At 35.7% G+C, this 26,694-nt stretch overlaps 1 protein-coding gene across 3 annotated transcripts in view; it reads right to left on the reverse strand.

The window, feature by feature from the left end:
* Nucleotides 1-295: 295 nt before the first annotated feature.
* Nucleotides 296-26,694, reverse strand: part of EIF3E (eukaryotic translation initiation factor 3 subunit E) — a 47,124-nt gene continuing 20,725 nt past the window's right edge. For 2 of the 3 annotated variants that reach the window (XM_008975225.4, XM_055116853.2), the window contains 6 exons: nt 15,881-16,007; nt 14,959-15,060; nt 13,153-13,262; nt 1,955-2,057; nt 1,537-1,671; nt 296-475 (listed from right to left, as the gene is read on the reverse strand). In XM_008975225.4, the coding sequence (XP_008973473.1) occupies nt 437-475; nt 1,537-1,671; nt 1,955-2,057; nt 13,153-13,262; nt 14,959-15,060; nt 15,881-16,007 (616 nt within the window). In that variant the 3' untranslated portion in view covers nt 296-436. Of the gene's footprint in view, nt 1,672-1,954; nt 2,058-13,152; nt 13,263-14,958; nt 15,061-15,880; nt 16,008-26,694 lie in introns of all 3 variants that reach the window. The other variant, XM_063606872.1, reaches the window with a different exon arrangement.

A 26,694-nucleotide genomic window follows, 5' to 3' on the forward strand; every position in this document is an offset into this window, starting at 1 on the left:
AGGTAGCATGAGGGAGATCATGATGATAGTTCTCTATCTTGGCTGCAGTGATGGTTACACAAATCTACACGTGATAAAATGGTAGGGAGCTATTTGTACACACATTGTACCAATGTCAACGTCCTGGTTTTGATACTGTACCATAGTAACACAAAGTGAAAAAATTGAGGGAAACAGGGTTCAGCCTACAGGGACTTCTCTGTACTATTTTTGCAACTTCCTCTGAATATAATTATTCCAAAAAAGAAAGTTAAAAAAACACAAACTTGCACATGCAAGAAAACTGACAGCAAGATAAAATGAATCAATTTTATTCCAATTCTTCAAAATTTATACGTAATATGTTGTTTCCAAAATGTAAGTCACCCTTTATATAATAGTTTTATTATTTCATCTTTCTTTTATAGTTTTTTTTTCATCTTTTCTTTATGGTTCTTCAGTAGAAGCCAGAATCTTGAGTTGCCCAGTTAGGAGCCTAAAATATGCAAAAAGAAATCAACACGGTGAAAAGAAAATACTTTCGGAAAAAAACTAACATAGAAGAAAGTGACACAGCATTTACTTCAGCACTATAGTCTCTTGCCAAACCATTCTAAGATCTTAACTCCTGCAATTACTAGATGTCAGATGTCCCACTCAGGACAAAACAAACACCAAAATTATTATCTGGTATAGCTTTTGGCCAATTAAAATATATAGCAATAACAGTATCATTAATACTGGAACAATAAATGATACAAATTAATCCTAAAGCATACAGAAAAAAACATCATATGAAAGTTACTTTCTAGGCTCAGTTATTCTAAACTTGGCTAAAATATGCAACTTGAATTCTAATGCATCCTTCTCATTTGAACTAAAGGATTATTCTGCGGACACAAATTTGTTCCTAAAATTTCAATCAAATGGGGTCTCTGCATATCCCACAACTGCTTCCTAATGACTTCCTACCCTCCAGTTACACATAATCATAATGTCTAAACAACACTGTTTAGGATTCCAAAATTATAAGGCCATTCAAGTTTCTTCAATCTCTAACATGCAGGATCTCTATCAAAATGGGAGATTAATTTTTGATATGAATATCAGATGAAAGATAATGAAATTTGTATAAGATCAGCACTAATACATATAATAAGATCAACATTTTTACAGAATTATTTCTTTAGATTTAGAAAGAATACACATTTCGAACACTTGAAAGAGGGCTACACATGTAAGTTATCATCTGCCAGTATCAAAATGATGTGTTGAAAACCCTGAGGAAATGAGTTAATGAAGTCACACAGGAAGAGTCAAAGCAAAAGAAAAATAGTTATAATAAACTAGGAACACAATTTCTTTTTCAGTTTCTATGTTTAATGCATATAATACATCTAAGAAAAAATTTTCTGTTTAGTAATTTCTTAAAAATGTTCATATCTTTAAAGAGAAAAACAAAATCAGCTACAACTCATATCAATACACTTTGAAACTTCATGTAACAATTACATGGTTGCTAAACCCCAGACAGAATAGAAGATGTGTGGTTCTTACCTCTGACCTGCTATTCTGATTAAGTTTCTTCTCAATATTCATGGCCAACATCTGGCTTCTAAAGGAAAGGCTTTTGGTCTTTTCAATCACTTGCTGATAGGGTGAGACTGCATTGTTACCCATAACCACATGACCCTAAAAGGAAACACAGGGAAATTGATCCTATAATGTTAATGACTGAGTTTCTCAGGTAAGTAAAAAGCATGACATACCTTTGCGCATATTTTAATGCACTGTATAGAGATGACAATATTTACCAAGGAAGAAAAAAATTAGGAGGCTTCTGTTGCCTTCAAAGAACTGTTTTACATTAAAACAAAATAAATTATTAAAGGAGGTAATAAAATGTCCTAGTTAAGAATTCCCAAAAGTATAATCAGGAACTGATAGTATGTAGCATAGCTAACATAATACTCACTAATTTAGAATCAATCTTGGCATCCAGTCTTGCATTTCTAATCAAATTTACAATCCACCTTTCAGCTTCTTCTGGAGTCATGTTCAATTTATCTGCCAACATGCTAATGAAAAAGTAAAAACAGCAATGTTAATTAACTGGGCCTAAAAACTTAGTTTTATGTACACAGTGTTGACTCACACTCTGCATACTTTTTGGTATTTCTGGATCACCCTTCTCTTATATACCATGACCCCTACTGTCTGATTTGTTCATGTGCTTGTGCCTATTGACTTGTACTATGCACGACCTATTCCATTCACCAACTGGACTGTAAAATCCTTGAGGGTAGGGTAACATATTCTGCATTTACGGAAATCCTTCAGTTTCTAGAACAGTACTTTACATTTGCCAGGTGCTCAAGAAGTAATGATCTAAGGGAGAAAAAGGTTTTATGATGTTCCCTCTATATAAGTCAGCCCTCCATATCCACAGGTTCCACATCCTCAGATTCAACAAACCATAGATAGAAAATATTTGGGAAAAAGCAAACAAACAATAAAAAAGAATACAAAAATAATACAAATGAAAAACCAATACAGTATAACACCTATTTACATAGCATTTACATTTTTAACAGTAACCCAGAGATGATTAAAAGTATATGAGATAATATGCATAGGTTATATGAAAATATCACCCCATTTTATTTAAGACAATTGAGAATCTATGAATTTTGGCATCCAGGAGGGTCCTAGAACCAGTCCCCCAAGGATATCAAGGGACAACTATATAATGGTTATACAAAGTAAACCTTTGTATAAAGGTTTCTTTGGATAAAGAAGACATATGAAAAAGACACTTGTACAGATATATTTATAGCAGCACAATTCACAATTCACTTAGGAACCAACCTATGTGCCCATCAACTAATGAGTGGATAAAGTAAATCTGGTATATATAAACCATGGAATACTACTCAGCCATGAAAAGGAAGAAAATAATGTCTTCTGCAGCAATTTGGATGAAACTGGGGGCCATTATTCTAGGTGAAGTAATGCAGGAGTGGAAAACCAAAAACCTTATGTTCTCATTTATAAGTGGGAGCTAAGCTATGAGCTAAAATCCCAGAATTCACCACTATATTATTCATCCATGTAATGAAACACCACGTGTACTCCAAAAGCTACTGAAATAAAATTTTTAAAAAAGTAAGCCTACTATAAAGAGCATCAGTAATAAGTATAATCTCAGGAAAAACATAAATAAAACTGACGGGCATTGTGTATGTTTGTGCTATAAACTGTGGGGGCACTCCCTGGAGCTATATACTATATATAGTATGTATGTATATATATATATATAGAGAGAGAGAGAGAGAGAGAGAAAGAGAGAGGGAGAGATTGAGAGAGAGAGAGACTGAATTTCAGATAAAAGAGACAGAGGGAGCAGACCAGACCATGAAGATCTTGATCTAAAATACTCTTTGATATCAACCAATCTGCATTTTGTATTTTTCCAATTTTATGATCAGGTTGAAGAGGGCCATTGCAGAGCTTAATTTATCAGAATTAAAAACACACCAGTCTTAGTAAATAGGTTAAGTAAGTTCCGCTGATGGAAGAGTACCTACATATGCATGTAAAATATTTAAGAGTATCTAGTATACATGCATGTATGTATGTGTGTTTATACACTGTCTTTTATCTTCATGGAAGCTATCAGGTCTCAGCTAAAATAAGACCCTCATAAGCCTTCTAAGACACCTCTCCCATCTGTGATACATCAGTTAGGTGCTTTCATAGCACCTATTTTTGCTATAGTTGTTTTAGTGAATATCTGCTTCCAAGGTAGACTGTATACATGTAACCAAAGTGCACGCACCGTATCTTCCTCATTCACTGCCATTATGTCCAGCAATTAGCAGCATGACTCCTCATACACAGGAGACGATAAATATTTACTGTCTGATTGATTCTTATTCTAGTCACTACCCTAGTCCAGGCTCCATTACTATTTCTTAGTTTTCTAACTACTTAACCTCTTGAGTCTCTACAATCTATCTTACACATCTGCCAGGTTAGTTCTGCAACCCAACTACAGTAGTTCCCACTTATCTGTAGTTCCGCTTTCCGTGGTTTCTGTTATCAGCAGTCAATCCCAGTCTGAAAATATTAAATAGAAAACTCCAGAAATAAACAATTGATAAGCTTTAAATTGTAAACTGTTCTGGCTAGCATGATGACATCTTGTATTGTCCTACTGTCTCACCTAGGACTTGAATCATCCCTTTGTCCAGCATATCGACACTGTATACGCTACCCGCCCATCAGTTACATAGTAGCTATTCCAGCTATCAAGTGTCTTGATATCACAGAGCTTACGTTCAAGGAACCATTATTTTACTTAGTAATGGCCCCAAAGTACAAAAGTAGTGATGCTGGCATATTGTTATAATTGTTCTATTTATTATTATTGTTGTTAATCTTTTACTGTGCTCAACTTATAAATTAAACTTTATCATAGTTATGTGTGCACAGGGAAAAACCTAGTCTGTATTGGGTTTGGTACTACCTGCAGTTTCAAGCATCCTCTGGGGGTTTTGGAACATATCCCCTTGGGTAAGGGGAGACTACTATACCCAGTTTATTTCCAAATTCCTTTCAACACTTTTAACTTTCCAAGTTCCCATCATTCTCCTTCATAAATATAACATGCCAGCCAAACCAAACCAATCCTTTTACTTTGTTGACATTTACTCAACAAAATACCAACCGTGTTAGATGCTACTGGCAAAACATCCTCTGTTGCCAGCCTTTACAGAGTTTAAGTCAAGGGGGTCTTGACTTAAACGTCGCTTGATCTTGGGAGGCAGAGGTTACAGTGAGCTGAGATGGCATCACTGCATTCCAGCATGGGCAACAAAGTGAGACCCCCATGTCAAAAAAAAAAGAAAAAGAAAGAAAAAAGAAAAAGTGGAAGGACCTATGTATGTGAAATCCAAAAAGGTCTACCAGTTCTAATCTGGAGATTTGGGAACAGCTTACCTAAGGAAATGATATTTAATCTTAGATTTTTAAGACCATAGAGTGAAAATTCCATTCTAGGCTGGATGTGGTGGCTCATACCTATAATTCCAACACTTTGGGAGGCTGAGGCCAGAAGTTTGAGACCAGTCTGAGCAACACAGCAAGATTCTGTGCACATGTGCACACACACACACACACACACACACACACTGGCATGGTCACACAGACACACACACATACACACGCACGCACGCACAGTGGCCTGCACCTATAGTCCCAGATACTCGAGAGGCTAAGGTGTGAGTATCATTTGAGCCCAGCAGTTTCAGACTAGAGTAAGCTATGATTGCGCCACTGTACTCCAGCTTGGGTGACAGAACAAGATCCTGTGTCTTTATTAAAAAAAAATTCCATCTTATGTAATAACTCTAACTAGAATTCTCTATCCCTCTCTCTTTCTTTACATCCATATTCTAAGACTCATTCCAACATAGCTGGTGTAATTTTGCAACAAGCATCAAGATCCATAAATGTCTGCACGCTCTGAGCCATATCTTACTTTGTGGATCTTTGTTTGCACTGTGCTTGTTGATCTTTTATTTGTTGATCTTTACTTTTCAAAGTGAATCAGGTCAAAGAAAAACCTGAAATAAGGCCCAAGGAATACTAGTAAATAATTGATGGCATCTCAGTTTATCTAAGCTGCTGATTATCACTCTGACTGAATTAAAGAATGTAGAAATAATCTGGTTTCAGTAACATGAAAATACACACAGTAAAAGAAACCAAATGATTAATAGGCCTGTAATCTCAGCACTTTGGGAGGCCGAGGCAGGAGGACTGCTTGAGCCCAGGAATTTCAGACCAGCCTGGGCAACACAGCAAGACCCTGTCTCTACAAAATGCAAAGGAAAAAAAAGGACTAATAGAAATCATCAAAGTCTACAGATTTTACAATAAAAGTGTAATATCCTATCAAAGCTTAAAAGGCTGTCCCTGGTGGTCTAGTGGCTAGGGAGAAATAAAACCAATTTTAAAAAGACAAAAAGTTGGCGTAACCTATCCCAGAACATGCTTGCCTCATGTTACTGAAAATAATTCAATTTATTAATAAACTAAAAGACAAAATCCATCAAAATGCAGAATTTCTGAGAAAAATATCTAGTCCAATCCAGATTTTAAACACCCAAATTTCTAGATTATTTAGATTACACTAAAAATCTCAACCTTGTCTGTAGGCAGCCTAAGGTAGATATTTAAATATGTTCTATAAATCCTTTATAAATATCTTTAATCTAACTAGCTCTGCTGCTCAACTGACACACACACAAAACACAACATCGAATATGTTAAATAAGATATGCACAGAATTCTTAAGTGCTATTTCAAAAGACAAAGCAAAAACAAATCTTTCATCCTCAGTTCAATTTAATTAAACATGTTCATGCTTCTAGCACAAAATGAAATACTTTGTTTCCAGGAAGTAAAAAATAACAGAGATCCCACTTAAGGACACAAGATAAATTTAAGTCTTGATTTAGGGAAATATTTTTTTGTTTCCAGGAAGTAAAAAATACCAGAGATCCCACTTAAGGACAGAAGATATATAAGTCTTAATTTAGGGAACTGATTAGGGTTGTATCAACTCTAGATTTTCTATCAGGTTTTGAGTGCCTAATCTTTCAAATGGTCTTCCTTTTCTAAAGCCTCCCATAGCCACCATCTTCCCCCACCCTCTCATCTTAACAAACACTTGGAAAAATAAGGCCTGGGGATCTGATATTTCACCTGTCTTATTAATTACCTCTTTGAATAACCTGGCTTTCCAAATTTTATCTGATAGGCACAATTTATTTCAAAATACTGCTGATTTAACCATTTGGATATAGAAACCTCTGGTCTAGTTTTCACTGAAGACTACTGGCCAACTATTCAGCATATCCAAAGAAAAGTACTCCAAGTCTTTTTCTAATTAGTTTAAGACAACTAATTAAAGAATCAGTGTTAAGTGTAAACTATGTTTAACTGTATGATTGGGAGGAAACAGGACAAAGAAAAGAGGAGAAAATTGAGAAATGCTAAATCCTTATGTGAAAACTGAAAATTATCTCTTTATAATCTTATAAATAACTGAACCTTATTGATAACGCAGAAATGCAATGATAATGGCCTTTGAAACTGTTTATCTCCATACATTTACATTCTAAATGTAAATTGTTATGTGGTAATAAGAACTTTAAGAAAAATATTAGGAACTAAAATATAACTTAATAAAATAAGCAAAGTAGAATAACTTCAAAACTTAAGTAACCCCCATTGGGAAATTATACTAATGTATGCTCCAACATGTTTATCATACACATCCAAAATATTACTTCCATAATTTGTTTTCATCTACAATTGAAAACTCGTCCAAGAATTATTTTAGAACAGCTTTTAAATTTCAGACACATACCATAGCTGATAAAATGATTCAGCTATACTAAATTAAACCCCAACACAGTAATCTTTTTTGACAGATGTTGCAAACTTTATGGTAAACAGATTTGTAACTTATCCTACATATCAATAAGGTTGTATAAAAACATATAAAACATTCTTAATATGCATTTTTATAAAGCTGACTATCACATGTGCTTACAGGCATTTAGTCAGGAAATCTATTAACAGAGAATGTTCCAAATTACAAATAGAAAGAGTTATTTAATAAACAATTATGTGTTTTATAATACTATTTTCAGCATTTGAAATGTGTCCTTTGGTGGGAGAAAAAGAAGCTGAGACATATCCTTTCCCTTCCCCCTCAAAAGACAGAACATCAAATAGCTTTAAATTAATTAAAGGCAAAAATAAGCCAGCATAAACTAGTGAATGGAATAATATGCCATAGTTAGTATTCAGTGGAAAAAAGTCTATTTTGGGGCTTAAAGATATTTTATTTGGAGAGTTATCAGGATTCACTGACCCTACCTAATTTTCTTCTCATTGTTCCCCAATGCAGAGTGACTAGAGAGAATGATATGGACATATTTTTAATAATGTGTAACTTCAAATATGAAATTTTGAAATTTCCCAAAATTACAAATATTTTCAATAATTTGTAACTTTATATTTATTTGTCCACTTATTTAATATCCGCTTCTTCCTCTGGATTTTAAGTTCTTTGAAAGTGTACTCACTACTTTCTACCCCGTGTTTGGCCAAAAGAGGCACTCATTAACATCTGTAACATTTTCTTTGGAGAGCTGTACTACTAGTTAGGTTGCTAGTAATTAATTATACCATAATCATGATACATAGCATATTTGCCATTTAGGAAGCTGAACACTAACTTTTAGAAAATGTTTTGCATATTCTCAAAGTAATAAAAATATAGGAATGGAGAACAAATGAGTAGTTGCCAGAAATTAAGGACAGGGTGGCAGGGAAGAGGGTACCACTATAAAAGAGCAGCTTGAAGGATCCTTGTGATAGAAATGTTCTGTATCTTGAATGTATCAACATCAACATCCTGGCTGCTATATTTTACTGTGGTTTTGCAAGATGTTACTAATGGGAGAAATTGAGTAAAGGACACAGGGGGTCTTTTTATCATTTCTTACAACTGATACATAATCATCTCAAAATAAACAGTTTAACTTTTTTTTTTTTAAGCCAGCTCTTGCATCAAAATCACTTAGAGGACCTTTTTTTAAAACACAGTCTATGGGGTCTCCCTCCAGAGAATGTTTTTGTTTTTTAAAGGTTAGGCTCAGTCATCTAGTATTTCTGTTTATTACTTTTTAGAGTTTCCCATTTGATTCTAATGTGTTGTCAGTACTATAAAGTCACTAATTTACAGCAATGATTCCCCAAGGCTGACTGCAAAAGAATCACCTGAGAAGCTTTAATCCCAGATTCTCAAGCCTACATCACAGAGATTTTGATTCAGAAGGCCTGGGATAAAACCAGGAAATCTATTATTTTTAAGCTAAATTCTTGTTATTTTACTTCTCCAGATGATTTCAATGTACAACTAGGTTTAAAACCTTTGGATTAAAGAACAAGTACTTTTTTTCCCGTGTAATGTTTAAAGGTAATTTTTAGCTCTGTTGGTCATTATCACGGATTACAAATCCTTGGAGTCCAAATTAAAATGTTAGCTGTATTTATAAAATCCCAACATAAATACGTATTATTTCCAGCCACTGTCTTTTTTCTATTATTATAGTTTAAGTTCTAGGGTACATTTGTACAACGTGCAGGTTTGTTACATATGTATACATGTGCCATGTTGGTGTGCTGCACCCATTAACTCGTCATTTACATTAGGTATATCTCCTAATGCTATCCCTCCCCACTCCCCCCACCCCACGACAGGCCTCGGTGTGTGATGTTCCCCACCCTGTGTCCAAGTGTTCTCATTGTTCAATTCCCACCTATGAGTGAGAACATGCGGTGTTTGGTTTTTTGTCCTTGTGATAGTTTGCTCAGAATGATGGTTTCTAGCTTCATCCATGTCCCTACAAAGGACATGAACTCATCCTTGTTTATGGCTGCATAGTATTCCATGGTGTATATGTGCCACATTTTCTTAATCCAGTCTATCATTGATGAACATTTGGGTTGGTTCCAAGTCTTTGCTATTGTGAATAGTGCCTCAATAAACATATGTGTGCATGTGTCTTTATAGCAGCATGATTTATAATCCTTTGGGTATATGCCCAGTAATGGGATGGCTGGGTCAAATGGTATTTCTAGTTCTAGATCCTTGAGGAATCACCACACTGTCTTCCACAATGGTTGAACTAGTTTACAGTCCCACCAACAGTGTAAAAGTGTTCCTATTTCTCCACATCCTCTCTAGCACCTGTTGTTTCCTGACTTTTTAATGATCGCCATTCTAACTGGTGTGAGATGGTATCTCATTGTGGTTTTGATTTGCATTTCTCTGATGGCCAGTGATGATGAGCATTTTTTCATATGTCTGTTGGCTGCATAAATGTCTTCTTTTGAGAAGTATCTGTTCATATCCTTTGTCCACTTTTTGATGGGGTTGTTTTTTTCTTGTAAATTTGTTTAGGTACTTTGTAGATTCTGGATATTAGCCCTTTGTCAGATGGGTAGATGGTAAAAATTTTCTCCTATTCTGTAGGTTGTCTGTTCACTCTGATGGTAGTTTCTTTTGTCTTTCTAACCCACTAAAGCATCCTTAGAAACACGAAGAAGCTTATCTTCTTAATTCATTATATAATAAAGGTATTAAATTACTGATTTTTCACTCCATTACTTTAGCAGGCTGTAATTACACGCCTAAAAAACTGGTTACCTAATGCAGTGGTTTTGGATTCTGGCTGTGCTTCGGAATAACCACCCTCAAGATACAGCACAGCAGCCCTGCTGCAAATCATAGCATAGCCTACTCAATAAATCTGATTCAATGGTTTAGGGTGGCTACAGGGAGTTTATAAAACAAACTCTACAAAGATTCTGAAACACAGAGTTAAAGTGACTTAGGGTTTTCATCTTTATCCTCTGGCTCAACTGATAAACTAAATGACAAATTAAACCTGACATTTCTAAAAATATAAATTGTTCACAATATAAAAGAATTTACAGTGAGGTACAGTACAATGAATGTCAGATACCTTTAGTACAGGCTCTATCAAGACCTAGCTTAATGTCCTTGAGCTTTAAATTTCCTGGCTACAAAACAATGCAGTTGTTCTGAGTCAGTGTTTTGTAAAACTGTGTTCCAAAGAGGTGTCTTAGTAGTCAGGAGAGAAGCTGAACAGAACTGTAAGATAGGCACGGTGAATGGGCTCTGCTTTGATCTGCTTATACACATATATAAATACATATATTCATATATATGATATTGCATTTGAAAATAAGTCCCACTGTCACACAGAGATTTGGAAACCATACTTCAAGATCTTGAAATGTGAGCCATCTTTGAAGTATACTGTACTGAACACACAGAAACACATTTTCAGATATAAAACATTTCTATCACTACAGAAAATTCTACCGAGAAGTCCTTCACCTGAAAAGTAACTGTGTTGTTGGATCAGAAGATCCCTAAGATTTCTCTCAGATTGAAAATTCTACCATAGTACTTGAAAAAATGCTGGGCGCAAGTGGCTCACGCCTGTAATCCCAGCACTTTGGGAGAACAAGGCAGGGAGATCACTTGAGGCCAGGAGTTCAAGACAAGCCTGGCCAACATGGTGAAACCCCATCTCTACCAAAAGCACAAAAATTAGCTGGGCGTGGTGGCACATGCCTGTAATCTCAGCTACTTGGGAGGCTGAGGCACGAGAATCTCTTGAACGCGAGAGGCAGAGGTTGCAGTGAGCAGAGATCGCACCACTATACCCAAGCCTAGGCAACAGTGCAGGACTGTGTCTCCCCCCAAAAAAGAAAGAAAAAGAAAAACATACATTATTGATCTACGTACTCTTAATCATCTTAGTAAAACATTGGAAAAAAATTGAAGAACTGAAGTGAAAGAAAATGCTACTACTAGAAAAAAAAATATTTTTAGACTCTGGAAAGCCACTAGGACTTTAGTCTGAAAATGCTTTGTAGATTTTTGTCTAGCAGAAAACTACAGAGATCAAGGAAGTAATAAAAATCTACACGGAGAAAAGTCTGAAAAATTCTTAGGTAATGTCACATAAAGGTATATAGAAACATTCCCACTCTATTAACTTCTTTGAGCTGCACATCTCCCTTCAGTAAGGAGGACACATACTTAATCTATGTTCCTCTTAAAAGATAATAAACCAAATCCCAAGAAAGAAAATAATGAATACATGGCTACAGAGTTAAAGGAAAAGAGCTACAACAAATCTTATTGATAGTACCTCGGAAGCAAACACCAAAGCAGACAAGCATTATCATGGACAAAAATGCCAAGTTCACTAATAACAGAAGAAATTTACTTAACAAATATTTATATTGTATACTCACACTATACTGTACAAAGCATATTAGGTGCTACAAAGTTAGTATGTTAGGTGCTAAAGATGCAAAAAAAAGGGTCAGCTTTCAAAAGGCCCACAACAGCGGTAGTAGCTAAATCAGTTCTGGACCAAAAAACACCCAAATGACCACATTCTAATGAGAAATGGAGAAAATTCTACAAGGGAAACCAAAATACTAACATCCCTCTTTCACAAGCCCTAATTACAAACCTTAAAAACAAAGAACAATGCAAGAATTCAGTTACTACTGTCCACCAGAGCCCCACATATGATGTACCTACCTCTTTATTTCACAACCAATTACATTATTAGGAATTTTCATGTAATTTGTAAGAGAATCAGGTTTAAAAAATTCTGTCTGCAAGCTACAGTAAAGTGCTAATAAAACTGTGAAGGCAAGGATTCAATTCCCATAGGAAAAATTCCATGATTATACTATCCTTCTAACTCTGGACAACCACTTCAACGGACGGCCCACTAAAATTAGGCAAGCGAAGTATGGATAAGCAAAAACAAATGGCATTAAAGAAAAAGAATTTGTTTTATGCACAATTCCTCAGAAGCAAACACTAAAGCAGTAGGTTTTTAAACATTTGTTTGACTTCCTCTGTGCCCAAAGGGCACTAGTCATTTTTCAAACTGTAATGTGTACAATTTCTAATAGGTTATGTACATTTCACAATTTTTTCCCAATAATTTTCTGACAAAACAGGAAATTACAACTAAAATTCACTATAATTTTTCCATCTTTCAACATTTTAAGATGCCATAGGAGTTTACTATAGGAGAAGTCAAATATGTAATTAAATCATACAAACTAAATGGAAAGGATTACCAAATGTAGTGGTCTTTCAACAGAATTTCCAATTTAATGGGTATCTCCTTTGTACTGTTGTTGAAAACCATTTTAGAAATGTTTACTACATTTTTCTCCTTACGTAAAGGTACAAGAGTATTTACTCTTCAATAAGGTAACTGATAATCATATATTGCCTTCAACTTAGTATTTTGAAAAATTATGCCACTCAAGCTAAAACTATCTAAGCCTGTAGCAAAAGTTAGGTTTTTAAATAATTTTATCAAATTGTTTCATTGTTCTTCTGAAAGCAAAAATAAATAAAAATCCAATTAACTGGAATTCTATTAAGTGTAAATTCACAATAAATGGAAATTTCCAGGAATTTTAAAGTAGAAAATCCAAATCAAATCACGGTGTTCTTACTTAATGCTGATACACTGGTGGATGCGACAGAAAGTCTCAAATATGAAGAGACGGGCATTTTCAATGAAATCCTCAAGACAAGCCACCAAGAAGAAGTCATTCACAAGCACCTATATGTACAAATACAACAAAAATTAATGATGCTGACAAGCAATTGCCTGAAACGTGAATCAAATACTTTATCTGCTTTATTTTTCCATTCTACAATCATGAGTTTTATACCACAGCACTTTCTAGAACACTGTGTTCAAATCTTTAATGACTTAAATAAGTAGTAAACAAATACCACAAAATAAAGACCTAAAAACTGCAATGTTTCTGATAACTTTAATAAAGTAGCCTTCTGACAACAAAGTTTGGTACTATCCATTATTCTACATAAATGCTCTGCAGATAATGTTATCTCTTCCAACTATTTAAAATAATTATAAATGGACTACAAGCTCGGAGTATTTCTACAATATTAAGTAGACTTAGAAATTAGAAGTAAAAGAATGCAAAAGGTGGCTACTATTCCACAGATGGTGTAATTAAGAGAGAATATTTTAATTTCAAGAACAGCAACCAAGTGCCCTCTAGGTCTTTTAACATCAAAACCTAGACACTTAGCATAATGAATATACACCAATATTTACCTTAATAATGCAATATATGACTACAAAAAAAAAACACCAATTACCATATTGGATTCTAATTTTCTATTCCATCTAATGTTTGAAAATCATCAGGGAGGCCGGGTGCGGTGGCTGACGCCTGTAATCCCAGCACTTTGGGAGGCCGAGGTGGGCAGATCACAAGATCAGGAGATCGAGACCATCCTGGCTAACATGGTGAAACCCTGTCTCTACTAAAAATACAAAAAATTAACCGGGCGTGGTGGTGGGCGCCTATGGTCCCAGCTACTTGGGAGGCTGAGGCAGGAGAATGGTGTGAACCCGGGAGGTGGAGTTTGCAGTGAGCCGGGATCATGCCAATGCACTCCAGCCTGGGTGACAGAGTGAGACTCTGTCTGAAAAAAAATAAAATAAGAAAATCATCAGGGAATGGATATTTGCATGATCATTTTTTTCCTTAGAGAAGTAAGATATTTGTCAACAAATTGCCCATTTTGTGCCAAAATTTTGGTTCCAAGGGTGAAACTGATAACTAGTAACTTGTGAATCTGGTAAATGCGACTACATTTAGCAGTTAGAATTCTTAGTTTAGTTTCTTAAAACTTGTAAATTAATTATTCAAAACAACTATAAGTCTTCCATTTGCTCTAAAGGTACTTTAATTTCTACTAAACAATAAGAGACACCGCCGTTATAAAATTCGTAATTACAATGAATTGCCTGGTTTATCACAAATGTTAAATACAACCATGGGAAATATTCTAAAGATAAGCCCACCTATGAACCAAAATTAAAAACACAGTTGTTATTTGCAATTCAAAGTGACCTTGCCTGTACATATGAAATATTAAAAATATTCATTCGAGATTTAAGACATGAAATTATGGATATGTCTGTAAATTTAAATTACCCCCAATGTTTTAACAAACTCCCTCACAAAAGGGATAAACACATGGCAACAACATTAAAAAAGTCATCACTCTAGCACATTCCCATTTTAAGATTAATAAACACAAGCCATTTAAGCCATTTTAAGGTTAATAAACATGAGCCATTTAGGCCTTTTTAAGATTAATAAGCATATTTCTGTTATAATTACTTCATTACTTTAAGGAAGACACTGCAAGATTAACGTTACGATATCCAAAAATTTAAGAATAGTATTAGTTTATAAATAAAAATTCATACTTACTGATTCACATTCCCTCAGCTTTTTCTGAGCCCCATCAAAGTCAAAATTAACATATAAACATTCAACAAATTCTGTAATTGGGTCTTTATATGTGTAAGACTCCTGTAAAAATAAGTCAACGGTCAAGGTAAGTCTGATTCAACATTGTTTAGCAGATTGCCCCAGAATATCCCAATCTTCTTGTTTTCTCCTTCTTTACCATTAATTTCTAGCCAAATTACCTAGCATCTTCCCGAAACAATTGTTCCTATCCTGATTCCAGACCACACCTTAAGCTTATTATGTCTTTCAAACCAAGTTCTCTAAAGTCTCATCCTAGAAGCATTCTGAAAGCTTTCAAATTCCTCTACTACCAAAACTCTTCCTTGGTCAATAAACAGTAATAAACTTCCCCAATCATAAGGGTATTCATTCCCTACTGAATGACAATAACTTCTTTGTATTTAATACACTCTTAAATAAATATTTAAGTTATATTTCTAATCTACGGGTTTTGCTGACAAGCTCACTAAATATCAATCAGCATGGCTGCCTGAAACCTTTTCCCCAACTTGGGGTCTATTGAAACGGTATTGTATATAAAGTTCACCCATGTAGAATTATACAGGTAATGACCCCCACCTCCAGGTTCCAGATTTTCTTCACTCTTTGCAATAAGAGAAACACATAGACATAATGTATATATTAAGTGTTCATCTAGCAGACAGTAATAATCATTCCTACCACATCCAACTTGTGTATCTTGGACTTAAGGAAAACAAAAGCCCATTTGAGGGTCTTCTCTTTTCTAAACTTCAAGTATTCCTTCCACCTATTTTTAAAAACGTTTGTACCTTAAGAACTAAGTCTTACCTTAGAAAAAGAGGTTAGACCTAAAGCTTAGGTATTTAAAAAAAAAAAACAATATATATTTTAGTTTTACCTGTTGAATAACTTTAACTAGATCTTTTAGAACCTGACGACGTTTTCGAACATCCTTGTTTGTTATGACTGCTGTAGTCAAATAGCGAAGAATGTGTGGACACATTGTCTGAATTGCATTAAGATATCTAAGAAAAAATATAAAAGTTATTTAATAACTTACCCAGGGTGAGATAAAGAAAACTCTCGAGCAGGTCATTAGATTGTACTATTTCACTAGCCTAAGACTGCAAACACTTAAGAATGAGTATTATAAGAAAATCTCCTCCAAGGAAATTTAAAAACAGAATCCAGTTTCAGGAATCCAAATGAGGAGAATGCTAGCCACTATTTCTTTAACATGGGGTGAGATGGAAGACTCAATCAAGAGGCTAATTATCCTATTATTATTTTTGAGTAACAGGATTTTGCAAGGTTCATTGACATGCTGTCAGTCTGTTTCAAAAGGCTAAGCGATGACTTTCATTCACCCATTAGAAAAAAATGTGTGAAAACCTATGTGCAAAGCACTCATACTAATGAGAAAATCAGCCACTTAAATTAAATAATTCAGGGGATGAAAGACTGGAAGCAACAGGGGGAAGGAATATTACAATATTACAAGACATAGGTTAAAGTGGTAGCAGTAGGAATTAGGAAGGAATAGATGTCAGGTAAACATTAACAGGGTCTTGGCTAATATTTAGCAAATCTTGCTGTTGTGATGATCAACATGGGACAATGCCCTGTAATTAGGTGTTTACCCTTGTTTCTCCTGCTTAATTTCCTCAAATAGCTCCTATTTACCCAATAAATACTAATTTAGCACCTCTGAGTGCCAGACACTATACATATCTCAGAATTATCTGTCAATAAAGTCCATTTCTTTTAGGTGAATATTCAAGCCCCAAATTATCCATCCAGCTACATCTCCCATCACACTACCATTGACAGCTTCCTCTTTCTTTTCTTCAAGTTCACTCCACACAGATTGGTCTCCCAAATACATACCCCTGAAAGCCTAAATCCTAGCCATCCTTCAAGGTCCAGCTTCAATACCTTATCTTCTAAGTTCCCCCAGGCAATGATGAGTAAATCTGTATTTTATTATATTATAGATTCCCACAAAATGTTGTTTAAACTCTTTAGAGGACCCTAGAATTGAACACTTAATACTATCTAGTCCCACTTAGCCACCCTGAATGCCCTCTAAACGAGGTGAAGTATAAAAAGAATATCCACTCAAGAATAAATAATTTCTAGGAAAAGACACCAAAAACACACTGGCTAAATTACATCATCTGAAAAATTAAGCTTGAGTTAGAAACGAAAATTTTGTATTGCAATACTCATTTAGAACAATTACTTCTCTTGCCAGAGAGCTCAGGTACAAACACAGGAAAGCATGATTGTTTCTCTTACTGTCAGTTTTAAAGTAGGTGATTTTATTTTTTTATTTTATTTCTTTTTTTTTTTTTTTTTGAGATGAAGTCTCGCTCTGTCTCCTAGGCTGGAGTGCAGTGGCACCATCTCAGTTCACTGAAACCTCCGCTTCCCAGATTCAAGAGATTCTCCTGCCTCAGCCTCCCGAGTAGTTGGAACTACAGGCGCACACCACCACACCTGGCTAACTTTTTTGTATTTTTAGTAGAGATGGGGTTTCACCGTGTTGGCCAGGCTGGTCTCGAACTGCTGAGTCAAGTGACCTGCCTGCCTTGGCCTCCCAAAGTGCTGGGAGCATGAGCCACTCCACTCAGACAAAGTGGGTCATTTTAGTGCACGTTTATGAGACTCATCATTAATTTATCTAAAATCAATTTATACATAAATAGTTCTATAAGTTTGTTGTATAGTGTGTTCAACTCATAGTTATTTTTACTTATCCTGAGTTTATACCATTGCTCCATATACATCTTAATTATTTTTACTGGAGGATTACTTATTTGGGAAATCTACTCTTTGTTTCTGTGAGTGTATTTCAGAAGCCAGCAAAATTTTTGTAAAGAACCAGATAGTAAACATTTTTGGCTTTGTGGGCAAGAGGCAAATTCAGAATATTATGCCAGATACTTCTATAAAAAGAGAGGAAACAAATTTCCAAAATATAGGTCTGCTAATGAGACCAATGGAATTCTTTCACTGGGAATAATTTTGCTTAATTAATTTCAAATTTAGAGGTCCATATCATTAAAAAGTATTGCAAATGTTTTTCTGATAATGTAATCTGTAATGAGATTTTACATATTTAGTCCTTGAAAATGTAAAAACGGCCAGGTGCCATGACTCATGCCTGTAATCCCAACCCTTTGGGAGGCCGAGGTGAGAGGACTGCTTGAGCCCAGGAGTTCAAGACTAGCCTGGGCAACATAGTGAAACCTTGTCTCTACAAAAAAAAAAAATAATAATAAAATTGAGGTGGAGGATCACCTGAGCTTAGGAGGTCGAGGCTGCAATAAGCCGTTACTGCACCACTGCACTTCCAACCTGGGTGACAGAGCAAGACCCTCCCTCAAAAAAAGAAAGAAAAAAGAAAATGTAGGCGGGGCATGGTGGCTCGAGCCTGTAATCCCAGTGCTTTGGGAGGCCGAGGTGGGTGGATCACTTGAGGTCAGGAGTTTGACATCAGCCTGGCCAACACGGTGACACCCTGTCTCTACTAAAAATACAAAAATTACCCAGGTGTGGAGGCAGGCACCTGTAATCCCTGCTACTCAGGAGGCTGAGGCAAGAGAATCACTTGAACCCGGGAGGTGGAGGTTGCAGTGAGCTGAGATGGTGCCACTGCACTCCAGGCCTGGGCGACGGAGCAAGACTCCATCTCCCAAAAAAAAAAAGGAAAATGTAAAAACATGCACAGGCACTAGTAAATGCTGACATCAAACACCAACTGACAAGCATATTATTTTAATTGAGCACATTTAGAAAGACATGTACAATTCTATTATTTTGGTATTATCTTTTAGCGTGTCATCACATTGCAGATTAATCACTTTCAATTCAACTGTAGTTAAATTTTGAAATATAGAAATTTCCTTCATACTTGCAATGAGGTCTAAAACTTTCTGCAACTATAATTTGAACTTGGAAATGCATCTGCTACAATCCTATTTAGCAATGAAGGTCTCCCTTTGTGTTTTAACTTCTGACAGAACACAAAATGTGTAAAGCAGCTGGCTTTTTATTACTTATGATTCATACCATGTTGTCACTGAAATGACTTTACTGCAATATAAATTCTACATATAAACACTTTTGTTTTGCAATTTTAGATGGCACAAACTAAGAAACATTATCAAGTCTGCTGCAAAAGTTAACTTCCAGAGCCATTCAGTGTTTGATAACGGGTTGGGGGCAGTTTCAATCTCTCCCCAGATCAACATGCTGTCAATATCCTCAACTCAGAGCAACTGTTCTCGCTGAAAGGTTAATAGTTTTAAACAAGTTTACTTCACTGGACAGATTTCTCTGGCTGCTAAAATCAAACATGTTTTAACTGGATCACCACTGGTAAATGACTTTCCTTACTTGGCTAATAATAAAAGTACTACACATGCCTGGGCGTAGTGGTGTGAGCCTATAGTCCCAGCTACTCAGGAGGCTGAGTTGGGAGGAAGGATCATCTGAGCCCAGGGAGTGAGTGAGCCGAGGCTGCAGTAAGCCAAGATTCCACCACTGCACTCCAGACTGGGCGACAGAGCGAGACATGGACAGACAGGAAAGGACAGGACAGGACAGGACAGGACAGGACAGGATGAAAAGAAAAAGAACAAGAACTGGGAATGAAAAGAAAAGGGAAAGGAAAAGAAAGAAAAGGAAAGAAAGAAAAGAAAAGAACCCCTCAGAAACTTAACTGAAAAAAAAATTTTAGAGCAGGGTCTCATTCTGTCACCCAGGCTAAAGTGCAGTGAAATGATCACTACTCAGTCTCCCAGGCTCAAGTGATCCTCCTGCCTTAGCCTAAGTGATAGGGCTATGGGCATGAGGCAATGCTCTGGGCTAGAAATTTTGATGCCTCACTTTCATTAATTTTTGTGAAAAAATTCTGCTGGGATCTAATATTCCATTTCTAAAGGTTATAATTTTTCTGACAGTTGCTTTCCTGTCAGTTTGAGAACATGTGACAGTTGTGATAAGTGATTATAGTCCGGTAATGTGGATGTATATTATTAGCTTACCTACAGTGTCAGTTTAGTACTTTGCTTTGTAATTCCTACAATAAAAATCTCCACTCCACTGTGCTTTATAATCATAGTCGAAGTTCACTTCTCTGTTTTGACACAGTAAAAAAGCACTGGTAATAAAATAACATATAAATAAAATGTTGCAGTGTGACAATATGGGGCTTGAGAAACACTGTCCAGGTATAACTGGCATCACTTGGATTTGTAGTAAACTGAGAAGAGTATGAGGTGGCAAAAGTGCAACATATCATCTCTGTCTCAACTACTTAGATCTACCATTAGAGCTCAAAAGCTGCCAGACTACACACACACGCGCACACACACACACACACACACACACACACACACAGAAAGTGGCTGTTTTCCAATAAAAAGTTATGAACACTAAAACTGAAATTTCATGTCATTTTCACATCACAAAATATTATTATTCTTTTCACATGTTTTTAGCCAATTAAAATATGAAAGCCATTCTAGACTGCCAGACATATAAAAACAGGCTGTGGGCCAGATTTTAGCCCATGGTCCATAGTTTGCAGATCCTTGGTATACAGTATCACCATGGCTCCAGGCGTTTTTACTTTTTAGAGATGGAATCTGACTCTGTCCCCTAGGCTGGAGTGCAGTGTTACAGTCATAGTTCACTACAGCCTTTAACTCCTGGACTCAAACCATCCTCCTGCCCCAACCTCCCAAGAAGTTGGGGCCACAGGAGTGAATCACAATGCCCAGCTAATTTCTAAAAAAATGTTTTAGAGATAGGTCTCACTATGTTACCCAGGCAGGCTTCAAAACCCCTGGCTTCAAGCGATCTTCCTGTCCCAGGCTTCCAAGTAGCTGGGATTACAGGGAGGAGCTACCATGCCCAGCCAGACTTTGAAACATGGCAGACTCCCTACCTTACAGGGCAAAAGTGATCCATCCTGTAAATACACATTTAGGTGTGTATGCATCTATATATAGATAAGGAGAGGAAGGAATAGGAGTGGAGATTAGAGGTGATTATTTTGTTATCTCAATTCACATTCTTGAAGGATCAGCAATTAAAAACTTACTTCAAACATGACCAAAACCACAGGTATATATTTTAACAGTTAGCCTACCAATGACCAATGTGCTCTTTTGTTTTACTTCCCTGGCTTATCTCTCTTCTCTGTCCAACCAAATTTAAGACAGATCAATTTTTATCTTCAAGGACTGGATGCTTCTAACTTCTCCAGTATTTAGCATGTACAATACCACTGTATGTACTTATTAGACATGCTCTTGTATTACTTATTATGTTACTCGTTTGAATTAGAAGCTGTGTAATAGCAGGCTATACTTCTCATAGTTTTGAAATCAAATTTTCTTAGTTTTTTTTTTTTTTTTTAAAATAACAGACTCAGTATTTGTGCTGTGAAGTGAAATTTCAAGCTAGGTAAGTAAAATGTTTTAGTTTATTTTTTCATTCTAGCACAATCTTCCCCAACTGTACAGCTTTATGGGAGTTTTCCTACAGTGTTTCATAATTAAACACAGAAAATTTAATAATCAAAACATAAAATATGCCACCAAATTAAAAATACTTAAGTATCTACTATGTGCTACAAGAACATGAAAAATGACAACTCTGTCTGTAACTATGCTTACAAGTTGGGGAGATGAAGCTATTATAAGTTTTGTTTATTTTAACAGCTTTAAGTAACTAAACACCAAATACAAGCTAAACAAAATACACTGAAATGACTTCACGAAGGAAGTAAATCTGAGCTGGACCTTAAAAACAGATAGGCTTTGGACAAGAAAGAACAAAAAGGGAAGTGCATTTCATGAAGGACAGGCTTTAAAAAGAGAAAAACAAAAAACACAGGTAGGACACTAAATAGACCTCCAGATGAGGACCTTGGAGGTCATCCTGAGTGAGCTAAAGCAGGTAAACTATCTGCACGACAAAGAGTTTTTTTTACCAGGAACTAATTAGAAAATATAAGGAAAATAACAGCAGGAAAGGTCTGTCTGTACAAATTCTGGACATCACATAGGGGATTGGTTAATAGTAAAACTTGAAATTTCTTAGAAAATTCAGATTATTTTTATTTAGAAAACAAAATACTCTTTTACTAACTGAACTTTGCATCTTTCTTTCTACAAGTGGAGAGTAATAGGGCATTCTATTACAAATGGATTCTTTTTCCTAACAGCATCTACATTTAGTGGCAAAGCCTCATCTCCGATAGCCTACGAACACTGCTCTATCTTACACCTGCCACCTTATCTTATATATTATGTTACATTTAAAAGTTCAACACTTTTCAAATGTGTAAATCATCTCCATTTTAGATTCAGAATAAATTATGGCAGAAATGGTAATATACGTGATGTAAGAGACTTTAACCTGCACTGGTATCTAAACTTTCATTTTAAGGACAAACGTATACATGATCTCTAACGTACTTTTATATTAAAAATAAAAAGTATGGCCGGGCACGGTGGCTCACACCAGTAATCCCAGCACTTTGGGATTCCAAGGTGGGCGGGTCACGAGGTCAGGAGATAGAGACCATCCTGGCTAACACGGTGAAACCCAATCTCTACCAAAAATACAAAAAAAAAAAAGTAGCCAGGCGTGGTGGTGGGCGCCTGTAGTCCCAGCTACTCAGGAGGCTGAGGCAGGAGAATGGCGTGAACTCGGGAGGCAGAGCTTGAAGTGAGCCGAGATTGCGCCACTGCACTTCAGCCTGGGCGACAGAGTGAGACTACGTCTCAAAAGAAATAAAAATAAAATAATTTCTAAAAATATGCAATTTACAATCTACATATAATATCCATTGAACATGCAATCAACCAACTACCTACTGTGTTATAAGAAATTAAAACTACTTTTTTCATAAATCTTAAACAGAGACAACTGAAAAACACATAGTGATTATAGATATACAAATGCAAATTACACACAATCTCAACAGTAAATAGCTCTCCCACTTCAAGAATATGAAGTCCAGGAAATGGGTGAAACAATGATCTGTCAAGTCAACTGGGTATATTTCCATTAGGAAAAAAGTCAGAATCAAGCAAAAATCAAAATCAGGCAAGAAGACTTAACAAGACAGAAAATAAGACAGCAATCTGACCCTATAGCAAGTGAAAACAGTAAACACAGTACTTTTGTAAACAACTAGAAGTCATCATACTACTGAGTAGTTTTCTTTTCCACAGGCTGTTTCTGTTCAAAGAAAATAGTTCCACAGGCATGCTGGTTCTTACTGGGGCAATAAAGATGTTCTAAAACTGACTTGTGATGGTTATATCACTCAGTTAAGTTACTAAAAATTACTAAACTATAAACAAACAAACTCTTCTTGTACTTTAGAGTAAATCAAAGCAGTGGCATCAAACTATACTAGCAGTCCCTATATTTTTCACCACCACACTTTTGCAGTTTTAAAAAACACACAAAGTTTCAACTATGTCCTTGAATCATGTAGCACAAATTAATTTTTAAAAACTTCAGCCCTTAAGTACTAATCTTTCTAGTCTTCTGTATGACTAAATGGTAAGTATTCATAAAGTGCTTCTGCTGTATACACACTTCACTGTCACGGCTGTCCTTAAGGAAAAGCACTTGTGCAACTGAGAAACAAGATGAACCAGCTGCTTTTCTCACAGAACACTGTTTTTACTTGAAAGAATGGCAGACAAACTAAAGCTATTCAGACATTCAGACTTGGGAATTTGGCAGACATTTTCTAGAAAATGAAGTGAGCCTGTCCTTCAAGAAAAACAAATGATAAAATTAGAGCTTTCAAGAAAAACTAGAATTTTGGAAAATTTGTATCAGCCACTGGGAGCTTGAAAGCTTTCCAATGCTTAAAGCCGTTTCTATGGGTCTGGTAGTGATGTTCATGAATGTGGTTTTTCTGGTGTTGTATAATGTCAACACACTGGAATACCTGCATAACTCACTGGACCAGTAAGTATTTCCCAAACAACCAATGAATGATACTATAAAATCATGCATGGGTAAAAAAGATCCATTCCAAGTGCAAGATAGCTCAATACAGTCTAGAATACCAGTACAGCTTAGGATCCCAAAAAGTTTAACTACATGGTTTCAGATTCTACATTACAAACAACCTTTTAAAAACTATTTCTTGTTGAGTTTTATTTTATCTGTACTTCTTACTGAATTTTACTGTATCTTCAAAAAAGAATATTCACAATTATCGGAAAAGGATATTAATAAAACACACCTTTCTTTTCCAACTACATGTGTGAAGCTAGGTTTTTCATCCTACAGTTAAAGCACATCACAACAGACTGCAAGAAAGCAGGCATGAAAACCCAGTTGTCAATTAACCCAGCAACTGAAGGTCTGCAAAAATGTAAAGCAATGTCACTCTTCTCACTAATTTTGTTTTCAAAGTTACTTTCGTTAAAATTCTATTATGTGTTAAATTGAATCAATTTACCATTTATTAATGAGAAAATTTTTAATTTGTTTTGATTTTTAATACAGTTAAGTCCTTAACATAATCGGTACCTTCTTGGAAACTACGACTTTAAAACCAAGTAACATTCTTTCATTATGAAGCTGTTGAGAAAGAAAATTGTTTCATTATTGTTTTGCTTAGAGATGCAGTTTCCAAGAACCTAGAGACAATATTGAGGACTTACTGTATACACCAAGAGATAAAACCAATGCAAAGAAAATTACATTCAATAATTCTTTTTTTTTTTTTTTTTTGAGACAGAGCTTCACTCTTGTTGCCCAGGCTGGAGTGCAATGGTGTGATCTAGGGTCACTGCAACCTCCACCTCCCAAGCTCAAGCAATTCACCTTCCTCAGCCTCCTGAGTAGCTAGGATTACAGGTGCCTACCACCACGTGGGGCTAATTTTTTGTATTTTTAGTAGAGATGGAGTTTCACCATGTTGACCATGGCTGGTCTCGAACTCCTGACCTCAGGTGATCCACCCACCTCGGCCTTCCAAAGTGCTGAAATTACAGGCGTAAGCCACTGCGCCCGGCCTACATTCAATAATTCTTAACAGTGTAAACGGGTTCCAAGACCAAAATGTTTAAGAAGCACTGGCTGGTAAAAATACTCCCAAATATAATTTTAATATCATTTTTCTCTTCCTTCCAAATATCCAATGGCTTTTCAGTGTACTGAAAAGTTACTGTTTTCAGTGTACTGAAAAAAAAAAAAAGTTTTCAGTGTACTGAAAAGTTCAGTGTACTGAAAAGTTATCTAACTAAAGTTAGATAGATTTTCTATCTAACTTTAATGTTTGAGGAGGAAGGCTTTACTGGATGTTCAAATAAGGGATTTTTTGCCCCACAAAGTTAGGATATATTCCCATATGCACACACTTTTTAAATACTGACCAATACATTCATCAGGACCCATAATCCTGTTAATGGAATCATTTAAAAACAAAGCAAAACCCCCCATGATTCCTCCCTCAGTTAACTGATCTGATAATGCCACACAGGGTATTTCAGATTTTGGAGGATATCAGCCAAGTATATAGTATTTCCTAATGATTTAGAATTCTTATTATTTCATTTGTCATATGAAACCATTTTCATTTCTACAAGATAAAATGTAATGAAACTATAAAATCTTCATTTAGATGAACAAATAGTAAAAGTATGAACTAAGAGTGTTAATGTAGGGCTGGGCCCAGTGGCTCATGCCTGTAATCTCAGCACTTTGGGAGGCTGAGGCAGGAGAACTGCTTGAGCTCAGGAGTTTGAGACCAGCCTGCGCAACATGGTGAAACCCTGTCTTACAAAAAATAGAAAAATTAGCCAGGCATGGTGGCATGTGCCTATAGTCCCAGCTACTTGGGAGGCTGACGGGGGAGGATGGCTTGAGCCTGGGAGGTAGAGGTTGCAGTCAGGCAAGATAACGCCGCTGTACTCCAGTCTGGGCAACACAGCCAGACATTATCTAAAAAAAAAAAGTGTTATTGTAAAATTTGCCCAATAATATAGTCAATACAATATAACTCATACCATGAAGCAACTGCTAAAATTGCTACTGCAATCTTAGGCTATATTAGTAAAAGCATACATACAAGTAACAGGAGCTAATATTGCCACTGTAATCTATAAAGTTTAGATGACAATCCTAGAATAAAATTTCAATTATGAACATCTAGATTGTAAGAATATGAATAGAAATTATCTAAAAAGGCAATCAAAATACTAAAGGGTCTGAAAAACTGTGTTACTTAATAAAACTAGAGATATTTAGCCTGAAGGAAGCAGAGAGGAGTAAAAAATTATCTTAAAACATCTAAAGAGTTTCCATGAAGCAGTCTTGTTTTCTGTCATTCCAAACAAACAAGAAATAATGGGCAGAAGTTTCAGAGGTATTTGAGTTCCACTGGAAGAGTAAATTTTACAAATAATTTCTAGCTTACAAAATAATGGTCTAGTTCATAAGCAGTGAATTTCTCATCACCAAAATATTAAACAAAAGCTGGTTGACAGAGCAAAGATGATATAAAAAGATGCACGTATTCCTTTCAAGTAGTATGCCCTAGAGCCTCATTTCTAAAGCTTTGATGTTTACATGAGTTACCTGGGATCTTATTAAAATGCAGATTCTAATTTAGTTCTAGGGTGAGTCCTGAGATTCTATATGATTTCTATGCTGCTGGCC

Source organism: Pan paniscus, chromosome 7, assembly GCF_029289425.2.
Source record: "Pan paniscus chromosome 7, NHGRI_mPanPan1-v2.0_pri, whole genome shotgun sequence".
NCBI lineage: Eukaryota > Metazoa > Chordata > Mammalia > Primates > Hominidae > Pan > Pan paniscus.